The sequence below is a fragment of the Ascaphus truei genome, chromosome 1 (assembly GCF_040206685.1).
Source record: "Ascaphus truei isolate aAscTru1 chromosome 1, aAscTru1.hap1, whole genome shotgun sequence".
Classification (NCBI taxonomy): Eukaryota; Metazoa; Chordata; class Amphibia; order Anura; family Ascaphidae; genus Ascaphus; species Ascaphus truei.
The window spans coordinates 219,480,521-219,501,265 of record NC_134483.1 but is presented as its reverse complement, the minus strand read 5'-3'; the positions used below and the strand labels follow the sequence as shown (position 1 = coordinate 219,501,265).

Genomic DNA, 20,745 nt, shown 5'->3' with positions numbered 1-20,745 from the left:
ATATATTATATACTGATACAACAAGGCTTTAAACTTACTTTACTGAATCCGTTATTTGTTTCACATAAACCACTCCTCATAACTCGGATTGTGGTACAAGATGTACAGCATAACTCGCCAAGGACTATAATTCTGGACAATTTGTAAGGCATTGCCAGTGATAGAGAGATTTTAATTTCTTTCTATAGTCTGATTGATTCCTTGTAAATTGCACACCTTGTAATGGACCATCAAGAGAGTTCTTTGTAGAGATCTTTCAACACATCACAATTATTTTCTACGCAGAGTGGAGCAGCACAGGAGGGAAATAAAATACATGTACTCAAAAAAGGTTTGTACAAGGGAGATTACGCTACTGTCTAAAGTAGTAAGGAGAGAGAAATATGTATTTGCTTTTGCAGAAAGAAGAGAGCTGCGAGGTTTCCCATGCTCTACACCAGTGGTTTCCAACCTTTTTTTGGTTAAGGAACCCTATAATTATAATGTGGAATTCAGAAGAACCCCAACCCTCTCTAATAGCGCATCTAATATCAGATGCATTGTAAGGAACCCCAACCCTCTCTAATAGCGCGTCTGAGATCAGATGCATTGTAAGGAACCCCAACCCTCCAATAGCGCGTCTGACATCAGATGCATTGTACAATTTTCAAAAAGATCTAAAAAATGTTGGGGACCCTTTAGGGATGCCTGGGGAACCCCTGATCTACACAATTGGCTGCTTATTCAATATAGTCCAAAACAGCCGTTTGGTCCATTTTGAGCTGAAAATCCCATTGATGTCCATTAAAAGATATTATAATTTACAATGAATCTACACTTACCCAACATCGCTAATGGTACTAAAACCTTGCAATATTTCTTGTGTTGTATGATGGGGTTTCAAATTGTATTAACGAATGGGTTCCTTACTGGCCAACTGTTTACAAGAGTCACTCGGAATTTGACAAAATGTACATTTTTCATACTTTCTTCATGAAAACCCCCTCAAACCAGTGCAAGTCAATGGAGTAAAAAAAAAGAGATATTCCGCATTTTCTTATCCAGTCTCCCTGGTGAGTTGTAAATATTACGGCACATTCAAAAGTGAATTCAGAATTCAGAACAACTCTTAACCCCTCCGACTCATTTCTATATGTTGCATGCCGGACCTTTAATCAGGAAATGGGTTAAAGCACATAGGGCAGAGTTGACAGGTACTGTTCCTAATGTGGAAGACAGGTTTGTAACTTATGAGTGGACTAGGACATTTGCTTGCGGCTGTTTCCCTGCAATCACATGGCTGCCAGTGCCTCGCCGCGAGTCACCCCGCTGCTGTTACCTATCGTCGCTAAGGTAAGTGACTAAGTTTAACCCTTACATTAAAACCCCCTACCAAAAGCCCTTACCCCCAAAAATCCCTACCCTTATACTAAAACCCCTAAATTTAACCCTTTACACTAACCGCAAAGACCACTAAAGTGAACTTACCGGCTAACCACTAAAACTAACCCCATGCCCTAGCTGATAAAACGTAGCTTCTCCTAGAGGCGGACGGTGGCAGAGATTCCAGCAGCGAATCGGGTGCAGCACAGTCCCATTGTGGGACCAAATGTCCCATTCCACCTGAGACCCCTGATACTAAAAAGTGACTGCATATAAGTGACTGCTTAACATGAGTGAGGTTTGACAGGTGTCACCGGGCTACTTCTTCCTTGTACAGGCCGGCTCTCCCGGTTTATTATTGGAGAAGTGACTCGATTCTTTTTAATCCCCCCCCCCATTCAAAACCATTTCCTGCAACCCAATGCAGGTCAATGGGCGAGGAAGATATCTCCTGCATAATTCTACCACATCTCCCTGAGGGGGAAAAAAAGGGGTTTCCCCAGCTATCTGCCAGCAATAAGCCGCATTGGAAGAGTTATGAGGGTGACAAAGCTCTCTTATAAAAGTTACACTCCATGTTAAGTCTAAACTAGCTACAGCTCGGTGAAACTAACGTCAGCCCCTGACAAGTCAATCTCACAGTGACAAATCCGCAGAGCGCCCCCCTGAGGAGGTTCGTGTGGCGGAATGCAGTGGAACCGCGCTCACAGTCATCACAAGCGCTAATGCAGTTCCACGTTCCGAACACAACTTATTTCGCGCTTTGGAGCGTGCAGGTACCCGTAGTAATCAAGGAAGTGGCTGGTCAGATGACAGCCCTGTCTAGCGTCACATGACCTGGTTTTGCTGAGCAGCGGCGGCGCGAACCCCTGATCCACGCAGAGCGTTCGTTGGGCGGTCACCTGGCGGGGCTGTCACCATGGCGACGGCGATCATCAAGGAAAGCGCGAGGTACACAGAGCGCCAGTATATATAACACACAGTAACAGCGCAGATCTCAATATAACACACACAGTAACAGCGCAGATCTCAATATAACACACACAGTAACAGCGCAGATCTCAATATAACACACACAGTAACAGCGCAGATCTCAATATAACACACAGTAACAGCGCAGATCTCAGTATAACACACACAGTAACAGCGCAGATCTCAATATAACACACACAGTAACAGCGCATATCTCAATATAACACACAGTAACAGCGCAGATCTCAATATAACACACACAGTAACAGCGCATATCTCAATATAACACACAGTAACAGCGCAGATCTCAGTATAACACACACAGTAACAGCGCAGATCTCAATATAACACACACAGTAACAGTGCAGATCTCAATATAACACACACAGTAACAGCGCAGATCTCAGTATAACACACACAGTAACAGCGCAGATCTCAATATAACACACAGTAACAGCGCAGATCTCAGTATAACACACACAGTAACAGCGCAGATCTCAATATAACACACACAGTAACAGTGCAGATCTCAATATAACACACACAGTAACAGCGCAGATCTCAATATAACACACACAGTAACAGTGCAGATCTCAATATAACACACACAGTAACAGCGCATATCTCAATATAACACACACAGTAACAGCGCAGATCTCAATATAACACACACAGTAACAGTGCAGATCTCAATATAACACACACAGTAACAGCGCATATCTCAATATAACACACACAGTAACAGCGCAGATCTCAATATAACACACACAGTAACAGTGCAGATCTCAATATAACACACACAGTAACAGCGCAGATCTCAGTATAACACACACAGTAACAGCGCAGATCTCAATATAACACACACAGTAACAGCGCATATCTCAATATAACACACACAGTAACAGCGCAGATCTCAATATAACACACACAGTAACAGTGCAGATCTCAATATAACACACACAGTAACAGCGCATATCTCAATATAACACACACAGTAACAGCGCAGATCTCAATATAACACACACAGTAACAGCGCATATCTCAATATAACACACACAGTAACAGCGCAGATCTCAATATAACACACAGTAACAGTGCAGATCTCAATATAACACACACAGTAACAGTGCAGATCTCAATATAACACACAGTAACAGCGCAGATCTCAATATAACACACAGTAACAGCGCAGATCTCAATATAACACACACAGTAACAGCGCAGATCTCAATATAACACACACAGTAACAGCGCAGATCTCAATATAACACACACAGTAACAGCGCAGATCTCAATATAACACACACAGTAACAGTGCAGATCTCAATATAACACACAGTAACAGCGCAGATCTCAATATAACACACAGTAACAGCGCAGATCTCAATATAACACACACAGTAACAGCGCAGATCTCAATATAACACACACAGTAACAGCGCAGATCTCAATATAACACACACAGTAACAGCGCAGATCTCAATATAACACACACAGTAACAGCGCAGATCTCAATATAACACACACAGTAACAGAGCAGATCTCAATGTAACACACACAGTAACAGTGCAGATCTCAATATAACACACACAGTAACAGTGCAGATCTCAATATAACACACAGTAACAGCGCAGATCTCAATATAACACACAGTAACAGCGCAGATCTCAATATAACACACACAGTGACAGCGCAGATCTCAATACAGTATAACACACAGTAACAGCGCAGATCTCAATATAACACACACAGTAACAATGCAGATCTCAATATAACACACACAGTAACAGCGCAGATCTCAATATAACACACACAGTAACAGCGCAGATCTCAATATAACACACACAGTAACAGCGCAGATCTCAATATAACACACACAGTAACAAAGCAGATCTCAATATAACACACACAGTAACAGCGCAGATCTCAATATAACACACACAGTAACAGAGCAGATCTCAATATAACACACACAGTAACAGCGCAGATCTCAATATAACACACACAGTAACAGCGCAGATCTCAATATAACACACACAGTAACAGCGCAGATCTCAATATAACACACACAGTAACAGCGCAGATATCAATATAACACACAGTAACAGTGCAGATCTCAATATAACACACACAGTAACAGACCAGATCTCAATATAACACACACAGTAACAGCGCAGATCTCAATATAACACACAGTAACAGAGCAGATCTCAATATAACACACACAGTAACAGCGCAGATCTCAATATAACACACACAGTAACAGTGCAGATCTCAATATAACACACACAGTAACAGACCAGATCTCAATATAACACACACAGTAACAGCGCAGATCTCAATATAGCACACAGTAACAGCGCAGATCTCAATATAACACACACAGTAACAGCGCAGATCTCAATATAACACACACAGTAACAGCGCAGATCTCAATATAACACACACAGTAACAGCGCAGATCTCAGTATAACACACACAGTAACAGCGCAGATCTCAATATAAGACACAGTAACAGCGCAGATATCAATATAACACACAGTAACAGCGCAGATCTCAATATAACACACACAGTAACAGCGCAGATCTCAATATAACACACACAGTAACAGCGCAGATCTCAGTATAACACACACAGTAACAGCGCAGATCTCAATATAAGACACAGTAACAGCGCAGATCTTAATATAACACACAGTAACAGTGCAGATCTCAATATAACACACACAGTAACAGCGCAGATCTCAATATAACACACACAGTAACAGTGCAGATCTCAATATAACACACACACTAACAGCGCAGATCTCAATATAACACACACAGTAACAGTGCAGATCTCAATATAACACACAGTAACAGTGCAGATCTCAATATAACACACACAGTCACAGTGCAGATCTCAATATAACACACAGTAACAGCGCAGATCTCAATATAACACACACAGTAACAGTGCAGATCTCAATATAACACACACACTAACAGCGCAGATCTCAATATAACACACAGTAACAGTGCAGATCTCAATATAACACACACAGTAACAGTGCAGATCTCAATATAACACACAGTAACAGTGCAGATCTCAATATAACACACACAATAACAGTGCAGATCTCAATATAACACACAGTAACAGCGCAGATCTCAATATAACACACAGTAACAGCGCAGATCTCAATATAACACACAGTAACAGCGCAGATCTCAATATAACACACACAATAACAGTGCAGATCTCAATATAACACACAGTAACAGCGCAGATCTCAATATAACACACAGTAACAGTGCAGATCTCAATATAACACACACAGTAACAGTGCAGATCTCAATATAACACACACAGTAACAGTGCAGATCTCAATATAACACACACAGTAACAGCGCAGATCTCAATATAACACACACAGTAACAGCGCAGATCTCAATATAACACACACAGTAACAAAGCAGATCTCAATATAACACACACAGTAACAGACCAGATCTCAATATAACACACACAGTAACAGCGCAGATCTCAATATAACACACACAGTAACAGAGCAGATCTCAATATAACACACACAGTAACAGCGCAGATCTCAATATAACACACACAGTAACAGCGCAGATCTCAATATAACACACACAGTAACAGCGCAGATATCAATATAACACACAGTAACAGTGCAGATCTCAATATAACACACACAGTAACAGAGCAGATCTCAATATAACACACAGTAACAGCGCAGATCTCAATATAACACACACAGTAACAGTGCAGATCTCAATATAACACACACAGTAACAGACCAGATCTCAATATAACACACACAGTAACAGCGCAGATCTCAATATAACACACAGTAACAGCGCAGATCTCAATATAACACACACAGTAACAGACCAGATCTCAATATAACACACACAGTAACAGCGCAGATCTCAATATAACACACACAGTAACAGCGCAGATCTCAGTATAACACACACAGTAACAGCGCAGATCTCAATATAAGACACTGTAACAGCGCAGATATCAATATAACACACAGTAACAGCGCAGATCTCAATATAACACACACAGTAACAGCGCAGATCTCAATATAACACACACAGTAACAGCGCAGATCTCAGTATAACACACACAGTAACAGCGCAGATCTCAATATAAGACACAGTAACAGCGCAGATCTTAATATAACACACAGTAACAGTGCAGATCTCAATATAACACACACAGTAACAGCGCAGATCTCAATATAACACACACAATAACAGCGCAGATCTCAATATAACACACACAGTAACAGTGCAGATCTCAATATAACACACACAATAACAGTGCAGATCTCAATATAACACACACAGTAACAGTGCAGATCTCAATATAACACACACAGTAACAGTGCAGATCTCAATATAACACACACACTAACAGCGCAGATCTCAATATAACACACACAGTAACAGCGCAGATCTCAGTATAACACACACAGTAACAGCGCAGATCTCAATATAAGACACTGTAACAGCGCAGATATCAATATAACACACAGTAACAGCGCAGATCTCAATATAACACACACAGTAACAGCGCAGATCTCAATATAACACACACAGTAACAGCGCAGATCTCAGTATAACACACACAGTAACAGCGCAGATCTCAATATAAGACACAGTAACAGCGCAGATCTTAATATAACACACAGTAACAGTGCAGATCTCAATATAACACACACAGTAACAGCGCAGATCTCAATATAACACACACAATAACAGCGCAGATCTCAATATAACACACACAGTAACAGTGCAGATCTCAATATAACACACACAATAACAGTGCAGATCTCAATATAACACACACAGTAACAGTGCAGATCTCAATATAACACACACACTAACAGCGCAGATCTCAATATAACACACACAGTAACAGTGCAGATCTCAATATAACACACACACTAACAGCGCAGATCTCAATATAACACACACAGTAACAGTGCAGATCTCAATATAACACACACAGTCACAGTGCAGATCTCAATATAACACACAGTAACAGCGCAGATCTCAATATAACACACACAGTAACAGTGCAGATCTCAATATAACACACACACTAACAGCGCAGATCTCAATATAACACACACAGTAACAGCGCAGATCTCAATATAACACACACAGTAACAGCGCAGATCTCAATATAACACACAGTAACAGTGCAGATCTCAATATAACACACACAGTAACAGTGCAGATCTCAATATAACACACAGTAACAGTGCAGATCTCAATATAACACACACAATAACAGTGCAGATCTCAATATAACACACAGTAACAGCGCAGATCTCAATATAACACACAGTAACAGCGCAGATCTCAATATAACACACACAATAACAGTGCAGATCTCAATATAACACACAGTAACAGCGCAGATCTCAATATAACACACAGTAACAGTGCAGATCTCAATATAACACACACAGTAACAGTGCAGATCTCAATATAACACACACAGTATCAGCGCAGATCTCAATATAACACACAGTAACAGCGCAGATCTCAGTATAACACACACAGTAACAGCGCAGATCTCAATATAAGACACAGTAACAGCGCAGATCTTAATATAACACACAGTAACAGTGCAGATCTCAATATAACACACACAGTAACAGTGCAGATTTCAATATAACACACACAATAACAGTGCAGATCTCAATATAACACACACAGTAACAGTGCAGATCTCAATATAACACACACAGTAACAGTGCAGATCTCAATATAACACACACACTAACAGCGCAGATCTCAATATAACACACACAGTAACAGTGCAGATCTCAATATAACACACAGTAACAGCGCAGATCTCAATATAACACACACAGTAACAGTGCAGATCTCAATATAACACACACACTAACAGCGCAGATCTCAATATAACACACACAGTAACAGCGCAGATCTCAATATAACACACACAGTAACAGCGCAGATCTCAATATAACACACAGTAACAGTGCAGATCTCAATATAACACACACAGTAACAGTGCAGATCTCAATATAACACACAGTAACAGTGCAGATCTCAATATAACACACAAAATAACAGTGCAGATCTCAATATAACACACAGTAACAGCGCAGATCTCAATATAACACACAGTAACAGCGCAGATCTCAATATAACATACACAATAACAGTGCAGATCTCAATATAACACACAGTAACAGTGCAGATCTCAATATAACACACACAGTAACAGTGCAGATCTCAATATAACACACACAGTAACAGTGCAGATCTCAATATAACACACACAGTATCAGCGCAGATCTCAATATAACACACAGTAACAGCGCAGATCTCAATATAACACACACAGTAACAGCGCAGATCTCAATATAACACACACAGTAACAGTGCAGATCTCAATATAACACACACAGTAACAGTGCAGATCTCAATATAACACACACAGTAACAGCGCAGATCTCAATATAACACACACAGTAACAGCGCAGATCTCAATATAACACACACAGTAACAGCGCAGATCTCAATATAACACACAGTAACAGCGCAGATCTCAATATAACACATAGTAACAGCGCAGATCTCAATATAACACACACAGTAACAGTGCAGATCTCAATATAACACACACAGTAACAGTGCAGATCTCAATATAACACACACAGTAACAGCGCAGATCTCAATATAACACACACAGTAACAGTGCAGATCTCTATATAACACACACAGTAACAGCGCAGATCTCAATATAACACACACAGTAACAGCGCAGATCTCAATATAACACACACAGTAACAGTGCAGATCTCAATATAACACACACAGTAACAGTGCAGATCTCAATATAACACACACAGTAACAGCGCAGATCTCAATATAACACACACAGTAACAGCGCAGATCTCAATATAACACACACAGTAACAGCGCAGATCTCAATATAACACACACAGTAACAAAGCAGATCTCAATATAACACACACAGTAACAGCGCAGATCTCAATATAACACACACAGTAACAGAGCAGATCTCAATATAACACACAGTAACAGCGCAGATCTCAATATAACACACAGTAACAGCGCAGATTTCAATATAACACACAGTAACAGTGCAGATCTCAATATAACACACAGTAACAGTGCAGATCTCAATATAACACATACAGTAACAGCGCAGATCTCAATATAACACACACAGTAACAGTGCAGATCTCAATATAACACACACACTAACAGCGCAGATCTCAATATAACACACACAGTAACAGTGCAGATCTCAATATAACACACAGTAACAGTGCAGATCTCAATATAACACACACAGTCAGAGTGCAGATCTCAATATAACACACACACTAACAGCGCAGATCTCAATATAACACACACAGTAACAGCGCAGATCTCAATATAACACACACAGTAACAGCGCAGATCTCAATATAACACACAGTAACAGTGCAGATCTCAATATAACACACACAGTAACAGTGCAGATCTCAATATAACACACAGTAACAGTGCAGATCTCAATATAACACACACAATAACAGTGCAGATCTCAATATAACACACAGTAACAGCGCAGATCTCAATATAACACACAGTAACAGCGCAGATCTCAATATAACACACACAATAACAGTGCAGATCTCAATATAACACACAGTAACAGTGCAGATCTCAATATAACACACACAGTAACAGTGCAGATCTCAATATAACACACACAGTAACAGTGCAGATCTCAATATAACACACACAGTATCAGCGCAGATCTCAATATAACACACAGTAACAGCGCAGATCTCAATATAACACACACAGTAACAGCGCAGATCTCAATATAACACACACAGTAACAGTGCAGATCTCAATATAACACACACAGTAACAGTGCAGATCTCAATATAACACACACAGTAACAGCGCAGATCTCAATATAACACACACAGTAACAGTGCAGATCTCAATATAACACACACAGTAACAGCGCAGATCTCAATATAACACACACAGTAACAGCGCAGATCTCAATATAACACACACAGTAACAGCGCAGATCTCAATATAACACACACAGTAACAGCGCAGATCTCAATATAACACACAGTAACAGCGCAGATCTCAATATAACACATAGTAACAGCGCAGATCTCAATATAACACACACAGTAACAGTGCAGATCTCAATATAACACACACAGTAACAGCGCAGATCTCAATATAACACACACAGTAACAGTGCAGATCTCTATATAACACACAGTAACAGCGCAGATCTCAATATAACACACACAGTAACAGCGCAGATCTCAATATAACACACACAGTAACAGCGCAGATCTCAATATAACACACACAGTAACAGTGCAGATCTCAATATAACACACACAGTAACAGCGCAGATCTCAATATAACACACACAGTAACAGTGCAGATCTCAATATAACACACACAGTAACAGCGCAGATCTCAATATAACACACACAGTAACAGCGCAGATCTCAATATAACACACACAGTAACAGCGCAGATCTCAATATAACACACACAGTAACAGTGCAGATCTCAATATAACACACACAGTGACAGCGCAGATCTCAATATAACACACACAGTAACAGCGCAGATCTCAATATAACATACACAGTAACAGCGCAGATCTCAATATAACACACACAGTAACAGCGCAGATCTCAATATAACACACACAGTAACAGCGCAGATCTCAATATAACACACAGTAACAGCGCAGATCTCAATATAACACATAGTAACAGCGCAGATCTCAATATAACACACACAGTAACAGCGCAGATCTCAATATAACACACACAGTAACAGTGCAGATCTCAATATAACACACACAGTAACAGCGCAGATCTCAATATAACACACACAGTAACAGCGCAGATTTCAATATAACACACAGTAACAGTGCAGATCTCAATATAACACACAGTAACAGTGCAGATCTCAATATAACACATACAGTAACAGCGCAGATCTCAATATAACACACACAGTAACAGTGCAGATCTCAATATAACAACAGTAGCAGCGCAGATCTCAATATAACAACAGTAGCAATTCAGTAACAGATGTACCAAAGAAAACAATACCAAGACAAGCAATAGGATTTTAGTCTTTTTCTACATCTGGTGCAACTTTATCAACCCAGAATTGAATCACTTATTCCTTGATAGATAGACCCCATATGCTCTCTGTGTGCAGTGTCTTCATACACTTTGCCAGTTAAGTCTCCCAACTGCATAATTAATGCAAAAAAAAAAAATGGAACCAGCTTTGTCCAAGAATAAAGTCCCATGGGAAATATATTGTGCAGTTTTGCGGCCCCAGGTTTTGTAGCTTGGAGAATCTGTCAACACAAAGACGTAATCTTGGCTGCTCCTTTTCTTTTTACCCATTGTTCTTTTTTTATTTCTTTGACGGCGTTGACACCAGGGGTTCTCTAGGGTTAAACCGTGTTATTTCTATGCAACGTTGACCCCCTGGTTCCCACGACAACTACTGGTGAAGTTACCATTGTGAAAGCTCTCTCTGGGGAAGTCAAAATGGCTGCCAAATCTTGCGAGCCAACAGAAAGCTGCAAAGTCGTTGGTTGCAGCCAATTTAAATACCCAGGAAGTAATACCGATAGCTATAGTAAGCATCTTGGTAACCGGCGGTGCTGAGAGCTCAAAATAATGCTGTTCAACTTCAGAGAACTTCCTGGTTCCAATGCTGAAAAAAAGTATTTGAACCATATTTACTAATGTACATTTTGGTACCAGGAGACACATGAATGGGATGCGTGGTGCATTCTGGGGCTGCGTGGTGCGTTCTGGGGCTGCGTGGTGCATTCTGGGGCTGCGTGGTGTGTTCTGGGGTTGCGTGGTGTATCCTGGCGTTGCAAGGTGTATCCTGGCGTTGCAAGGTGTATTCTGGCAAAACACTGTTGAAGTAAAGTTTGGTGAAGACTATCACAAGGGCTTGGATCCTTGCTGCCTCTAAATAGGATCAGTACAGCAGATGTAAGGTTAAAGGGGGCACACCGAAATAGCTTATCCCTAATGCTGTTCACACTGATATAGTCTGTATATTCACAGAATTATATTCTCTCTGTCCTAGCATTAAGCAAGCGGTGTCCATGATCAATTCAATGGATGCAGGCAAATTTCCCCGACTGCTCTCCCGCATCCTTCAAAAACTTCACCTAAAGGTAAGGCGTTTAATGCAGCTTCACTCTTCTTGGGCATTTTTCTGAGTGGAAATGAAACATGTTCGTCACGTACCCATTTTACATGTGCTGTTCAGCATCTACTGCACTTACATGTACCACTTGTTGCTGGGGTTCCCAACCTCCTACATCTGGGCCAGTTTTTCACAGGAGCCTCAGCCAAAATAAAATGAGTAGTAGAACGGCTTCAATAGTATCATAACATCATTTTGCGTACATTGAAAGATGCCAACAGTTCTTATACTTAAAGAATTTGTAAGCATGTACAACACCTGTACTATACTGTATGTACATTACCATTTGCTTACCAGTGAATTGGAGTGTGGAAAATTGCACTTACCTGCAGGTTCTTGAGCAAGTACAATGAAATTAACATAAGCAGACCGTCCATGGGCCACTCCAAGGCTCTTCACGGTCTACATTTGGCCCACGGATGACTGCCAGTTGAAGAGCCCTGGTCTCAGTGGTTGGATACTGCCGGTTCGTGCGAACCTGTTGCTAAAATTTCACAAGTTGGCCGAACTGGTGCTTGAGTTTCTTACTGCGGCAGGCGGCAGATGGCGGGCGGCGTCTCCCAGCATCTTCTCCCTGCATATCTGCTCAATATGGCCACGCGGCATCAAATGGCGCCACGTTGCCATGCCAACCGCATCACGTGCCGCCCATTGCTATGGCAACGAGAAGCTACGTGACGTCATAGTTACATAGTAGATGAGGTTGAAAAAAGACGCACGTCCATCAAGTACAACCTATGCTAAATTTAGGCAACAGATACTTAATCCTATATCTATACTTACTTATTGATCCAGAGGAAGGCAAACCAAAACCCCAGTGACATATCATCCAATGATATCTCATAAGGGGAAAATAAATTCCTTCCTGACTCCAAGAATTGGCAATCGGATTAATCCCTGGATCAACATCCTTCCCATGTACGCTTATTTGGTATATCCCTGTATACCTTTCCTTTCTAAAAAGATGTCCAACCTTTTTTTGAACAAATCTATTGTATCTGCCATCACAGTCTCCATGGGTAATGAATTCCACATTTGAACTGCCCTTACTGTAAAGAACCCTTTCCTTTGTTGCTGCTGAAATCTCCTTTCCTCCAACCTTAAGGGATGGCCCAGAGTCCTCTGTACTGCCCGTGGGATGAATAGTTCTTTTGAAAGCTCCTTGTATTGTCCCTAAATATATTTGTATATAGTTATCATATCCCCTCTTAGACGCCTCTTTTCTAATGTAAATAAATCTAATTTAGCTAGCCTCTCCTCATAAGTTAGATTGTCCATCCCCTTTATTAATTTGGTGGCTCTTCTCTGCACTCTCTCTAGTTCCATAATGTTGTTTTCGTCATGACGTTACATGGTGGCACGTTGTCATGGCAACGCGGCGCCATGTGACGCCACACAGCCATTTTGAGAACATTTGCAGGGAGAGCATGCTGGGGCTCGCTGCCCACCGCCCCGGTAAGCACCGGTTGTTAAAATTTAGAATCCCACCACTGCCTGTTCTCCATGATGCTTGGATATTATGGCCTTGCCCGCTCACAAACTATACATTTCCCTAGAAATACTCAGTGACGCGGGAGAATTTAAACATGGCAGAGATATTGGCACCCCATACCAGGGCCTGTAACTCAGGAAGCCGGGGATCACCTATGCTAAAATTGATATATATTCACAGATACATACATATATACACAGCTGAACCCAGTTATAACACAGTGCTTGGGTTCCACATAATGCAACCGCGTTATAACGGGATAGTGGGGGGAAAAATTGCCGCCACGATTTGGAGTTCCGCGTTCCGAAATAACTCTCCCAGCTGTCCCTGAACCCGGCATTGCAGCGGCACCCCCACGCAGGACTTACCCTGAGCAGCAGCTCATCTGTGTGCACAGAAGTTATCCAGTTATCCAGTGTCTGAGGGGGGGGGGAGGAGGAGGGCGGCGACAGCAGCAGCATGGGCGATCCCAGAACCGTGAGAGTTGTGTGTGTGTGTGTGTGTGTGTGTGTGTGTAATAAAGCATTGAATATTTGTATTTAAAAAAAAACCACTATTACAACTCAACCCCGTTATAACGTGATCCGCATATAACGCGATGCAAGCGTGGCTCCCAATTTTCATATTTATGAATACTTTACAACAGAACAATTGGTATCTTAAATACTTTATTGTACAATGCATGCAATTGCACATTATTTCTAACGCGATCCGCTTATAACGCGATGTGATTCTTTGGACCCCAAGCACAGCGTTATAAAGGGGTTGAGTTGTATATATGGAGGTGAGGGCTTTTGCTCAGCAGCTCACACGACTCATATAAAAGTGCTTGAAACCAGATGAGAAGACCAAGGGTATTGTGGAACAAGTCATCCTGGAGCAATATGTACAAGTACTCCTCGGCCAAGCCATCATGCAAGAACCCTTGCAGTCCAGCTAGTAGAGAACTACTTAGAGGCAGAGGTTAGTTGCTAGAGTGAGGACACTGCCTTCCCACTGTTAGACCAGGACCCACCACATCATGTTTGTAAGTCCAGGAGAAAAGACACTAAGCCTAGAGAAGGACAAAAAGAAGTTGCACTGTATTATCTAAGTCCCCCTCCAGGGACTATCCCCTGTTAAAAAAAAAACCCTTCCCAAGGCCTACATTTTACCCCATCCTCCCCAGAATGACCACTGCTGAAAGAGTCTGGTGAATTCCCTATGTGTGAAACTTGTTTGAAACAGGGTACTTCTTTCTTTCTTCTTTTTCTTTTCATTATAATCTATAACTAATTTGATTATATTATAAATTAGAGTCTTGCTCTGTAATACCTTTGTCTGAGGAGATCATTTGTATATGTATCTGTTTATAATGAGGTAATGTAATAGATCAGCATATCTGCTCTTTATATCACTTGTCTCTTTGCAAGACCCATGTTTGTTATATTCTGAGTCCCCATAGGGACGCTAGATGCTGTATCTCGGAGCGCGCGCTGTGCATGTGCATGGACTGACAATGGGAATGATGTATTTCCCATGTTTCAGTCCTGTGGCCGCCTGGCTTGTGCGCATGCATGATGTATACTGACGTTTTGACCTACGGGGCGGACGCCATAGGTTAGAACAGTCCTACACCCTTTACCTACTCACTACCATGCAAAGCTCTTCAGCCCATTCTGATTTACAATTATATTTACAGTTACAAGTTGGCCCCAAGTCCTTATTCACGGAGGGATTATACCTATATCCTACATATATTATAGCTCTATATGTCCAGAGCACTGTTTCAAACAACCATCATATGTACCAGTATTTAGGCACTTTTTACCATACTTACCATCTAGTGAGCACTACACTATATGCATACTGTGTAACTAACACGCCTGGTGGGTGACAGGCTCATGTAGCCTATGCCCAACTATCTGTTATTCCACCTACCTGACAAGCGTGTACCATCTTCAGTGTTATACTACAAGAGAGACACAATAAAGCTACACCAATACAGATGTTGTAATTAATTTTATTTGGTTTTTCGCCTAGTCGCCATATGACTCACAGCATATCTAGGGTTAAAGCACAATCAGTCTCTCAATACCCCTCGAGCGCTATTATACGCTATTCTTAATGTCTATCATTACAGTGGAGCGTGATTGGGGAGTTCTCCAGTACCGCCTTCTAAAACGTGTACAAATAAGCTTCACCATGACTCAGTAGGGACCTCCTACCTTGAGAAAGCGCCAGCCCCCGAGCGCGAAACGTACGTCGGGATGACGTCATCGCGTTGACGTCGGTGGTCACGGGTGAGATCGCTCCTTCACTGGGGAGGGAGGGTGTCAGTTAATGTACCGGATGCTACTGGTCATAGCTACATTGCCAGCTTTTGAGCACCTTATCGGCCTTTGCCGCTGCCTGAGGGCCTGGAGAGTAAGGGCTGCATTGGTTGCATAGGATGACAGTGTAACCATTTGAACACTGCGCTGCATAGCCGTATCGATCTGTAGCTCTCACGACTATTATTGTATGAGGCTATTTCTTCCGGTACCATTATATCATTAGTACTATACACACCCACTACACCCTCCCAGGTTTTAGGTGTTATAGTAGCATCTATTGCTATCTGCATGTAGGTACATTTACCCCCACAATATACCACCCCCATCGGAGCTATCAAAGGAGGGTTTCATTTATGTAGTGGTATAATTGATATTTATCCTATCACTACCTCCTTATATACCCGTACCTGTGTTTTAGTTGTTTTTAATACCTACTGAGTTATTGCGTCGTAATAATGTGCGTCTATATATATGTTCAATAAAAGTTTTTTGTTTTGCCCACTGGGTATTTTAGGTAATTGTTCTATCCTAGTATTGGGTGCAATTACTGGGGTCCTCCCCCCAATCTACTCCCTTTAGAAATACAAGCACTATATTCCTGCTATATACTCTAATAGCCTTTTGTGCAGTGTTACTAGGGATCTGTGGAAGATTAACCTATTGTCTTCCTGTTTACTTGCTAATCTATAACTAATTTGATTATATTATAAATTAGAGTCTTGCTCTGTAATACCTTTGTCTGAGGAGATCATTTGTATATGTATCTGTTTTTAATGAGGTAATGTAATATATCAGCATATCTGCTCTTTATATCACTTGTCTCTTTGCAAGATCCATGTTTGTTATATTCTGAGTCCCCATAGGGACGCTAGATGCTGTATCTCGGAGCGCGCGCCGTGCATGTGCATGGACTGACTATGGGAATGATGTATTTCCCATGTTTCAGTCCTGTGGCCGCCTGGCGTGTGCGTGGGGACGTCCTGGAGTGCTGTGTGTGTATAAAATAAAGCATTGAATATTTATACTAAAAAAAAAACAAACAAAATGCAGCTTAGCTTTTTAAAAATGGGAGCCACGCTCAGACCGCGTTATATGCGGATCCGCGTTGTAGAGGATCGCCCTATAACGGGGTTGAGCTGTATATATTACATTTAAAGAATTATCTGTATATACACATGAACAATTGAAAACATTTTATTTTAAACACATCACTTAAAAAAATATATTCTGTGAAAAATATCTCTAAATTTAGAAAAAGTCTTCTATTAACTGTTAATCCAAAAACATATACTTTGCTTTCATCCACCTTTTTCATAATTTTTTTTTCCAATCATTCTAAATCCATAGCATTTTAATGTTCAGTACAATCGTCAGAGATTAGGATTAAGACAAGAATGTGAAACCGCTTTGTAGATTGCAAATTACCTTTTTGTTTTTTCTGAATTAAAAAAAAAAAATGCAAGATGCCTAAATGGGAGTAAAACATAAAAACTAACTTTGTGTACATAGGATGCTGGACTTCAAATGTAGTACAGTACGCAACGTTTAAGGTCCCAAAAAGGCCTGAACGGTCGCTTAGGTCAATATAGAAAAGGTCCTCTTCGATTTAATGGCCCAGCTCAATTTAAATTCATATGAAAAATGAGGGGTGCAATTAGGATACGCGTATTTATGATTTCAGTATGTTATAGAACAGTATCCTTTAATATTGCACTCTTAAGAAGAAACGTCTTATTAAAAATGAAGGTTTCTTCTCCAGAGTGCAATATAAAATATAGAAGAAGGCCTTTCATGTTGAATCGTCTTTTACTAGTCCAAGTCCCAATGTGAGCAGAAAAGTTTGTGCAACCTCGGTTCTTGCACCTTTGATATTACAGATGAAATAGTCTCGTGGGATGGAATTCTTTTTTTTTTTTTTAATACTTTGGGGTTTAGAAATTATATATATATTTTTTTACAACACATTATAGGCTGAAGGTCCGTGCATCAGTTAAAGTAATAAAGGAGCAGACTTTGTATTCACATTTAGTTTCCATTATCTGATTTCTTATTGACTTTCCTGCCTAGCCTATCCCACCCTCTAAATGTTACTTTGCCCAGATGGACGGTGTGCCTTGAAAGGTATTTTTTTTTTTTTTTGCAACATCTTCGTACATTGTATTTCCGCAGAGGTTCGTCAGTATAAATGCAGATGCTAGTTGTACATTTAAGTGACACAACTTCTGGAATACATAAATACATAAACTGCCACATTCAATGAATAATTATTGAAGATACCTGCCTCGGTCCGTATAGAGCAGAGGTGGGCAACCTATTTTTTCAATGTAGCCACAGGTGTGGCAAATGAGAAGTGAAATTCGCCACACCATGTAAAAGTTTCCCCACCCATCATCATCATCATCTCATTCCCCCTCCCCCATCATCATCATCATCTCATTCCCCCTCCCAATATCATCATCTCCTGATCTTAGCTTATCTCCTGGCAGACCGCACCGGAACCTGCCCCTGCTGGTGTCTCCGGCGCCGCTGGGGTGTGGGCTCCACCCCCGCCGTTCTCTGATTGGTCATCCTCTCCTCCACTCAGCACTCGCCTCCTCACTGCTCCCGGCTACCATCCCTGGCTGCCCCCTCAGCACCAGCGTTTTCATCGGCTGCTGCCGCACTCGCGCTTGCACACGCTGTCAGGAAAATGTTTGTTTTACTGTGGGAGCTGACAAACTCATTCGCCACACTATCATGGCCAATTCACCACTTGTGGCTATTGGTGACAGGGTTTCCCACCTCTGGTATAGAGCATTATATGTGAGTTAGAAATTGACACGAGTGCCTAACAGTACTCTCATTGCATTGTGGCTGCCACGGATTCAGAATAATAAAATCTTGTTCTGTATTCCACAAAGCTGCATCCCAGTGCTGGAGAAGTGACTGGCTCAATTCAAATCAAGGATACAGCTTAACCCCGTTATAGCGTGGTCCTCGGGGGCCACCCGCAACCACCGTGTTATAAACGGGGTCACGGGAAAAAAATGGCCGCCGAAATTATTATTATTTTTTTTGGGGGTACCATGTTTCTTGGAGGGGGAAAGCTGAGAACTCTCCCAGCGTTCCCAGACCCGGTGGGGCAGCGGCAACAGCACACAACACTTACCCGGCATCTGGCAGCTCTTCTCCCTGTCTCTGCTTCTGTCTTGCGAGAGCAAGCTCCCTTAAAGAGACTGTGTGTGTGTGTGTGTGTGTGTGTGTGTGTGTGTGTGTGTGTGTGTGTGTATTTGACTGTGTGAGACTGTGTGTGTGCAGTGTGTTGTGAGTGTGTGCTGTGAGTGTGCAGTGTACTGTGAATGTATGCAGTGTGCTGTGAGTGTGCTATGAGTGTGTCAGTGTGTGTGTGTGTGTGTGTGTGCAGTATTGTATTGTATTGTATGTCTTTATTTATATAGCGCCATTAATGTACATAGCGCTTCACAGCAGTAATACATGTGGTAATCAAATAAATAACAGATAATATAAATAACAGATCATGGGAATAAGTGCTTTAGACATTAAGGAAGGGGAGTCCCTGCTCCGAGGAGCTTACAGTCTAATTGTGTGCTGTGAGTGTGTGTGTGTGTGCAGTGTGCTGTGAGTGTGTGCAGTGTGCAGTGAGTGTGTGCAGTGTGCAGTGAGTGTGTGCAGTGTGCAGAGAGTGTGTGCAGTGTGTGCGCACATTTTTTATTTATTTATTTTTTTAATTCGGGGTCCACGCTCAATCCGCGTTATAAGCAGATCCGCGTTATAGTGGATCGCGCTATAACGGGGTTGAGCTGTACTCAGATCTAATCTGTTCCAGTACTGGGAAGTGGCTTCACAGCACATTGAATAAGAGCCACTGTACGCCATCTTTAACACTACTACGCCATCGCAATCTCAGTGTAAATCCTGCAACCTAGCATGTATTCATTAGTGTCATTAGCAGGGTTGCAACCTTCTATTGAAGGCTAACCCTTTTTGCAATATTTTTTTTTTACATTTATTTATATATTTATTTTTCTTGGCGGCGGCATCTCCCGGCATCATCTCCCCTGCAAGGTCAAATGGTGCACGTTGCCATGGCAAAGTGGCATCAAGTTGCCATGACAACGGGACACCTTATGGGGCCGAGGAATCGCGTGACTCCCCGTTGATGTGACAACAGGGCGCCGTGAAGTCACATAGCATTCTGTTGTCACGTGACGCCACAAAGCCACGTTGACGGGATTTGGAGGGGGAGATGCCGCCGCCACCACCCAGAGATTTTTCAGGTAAACCTTTAGCCCAGAG

General features: G+C 41.5%; 1 protein-coding gene across 6 annotated transcripts in view; it reads left to right on the top strand.

Moving 5' to 3' along the window:
• The first annotated feature begins 2,153 nt into the window (after positions 1 to 2,153).
• The window catches only part of COMMD10 (COMM domain containing 10), a 339,457-nt gene continuing 320,865 nt past the window's right edge, over positions 2,154 to 20,745 (top strand). For all 6 annotated transcript variants that reach the window (XM_075601260.1, XM_075601221.1, XM_075601231.1 and 3 more), the window contains exons 1-2: positions 2,154 to 2,313; positions 12,520 to 12,610. In XM_075601260.1, coding sequence (XP_075457375.1) covers positions 2,282 to 2,313; positions 12,520 to 12,610 — 123 coding nt within the window. In that variant the 5' untranslated portion in view covers positions 2,154 to 2,281. The remainder of the gene's footprint in view (positions 2,314 to 12,519; positions 12,611 to 20,745) is intronic.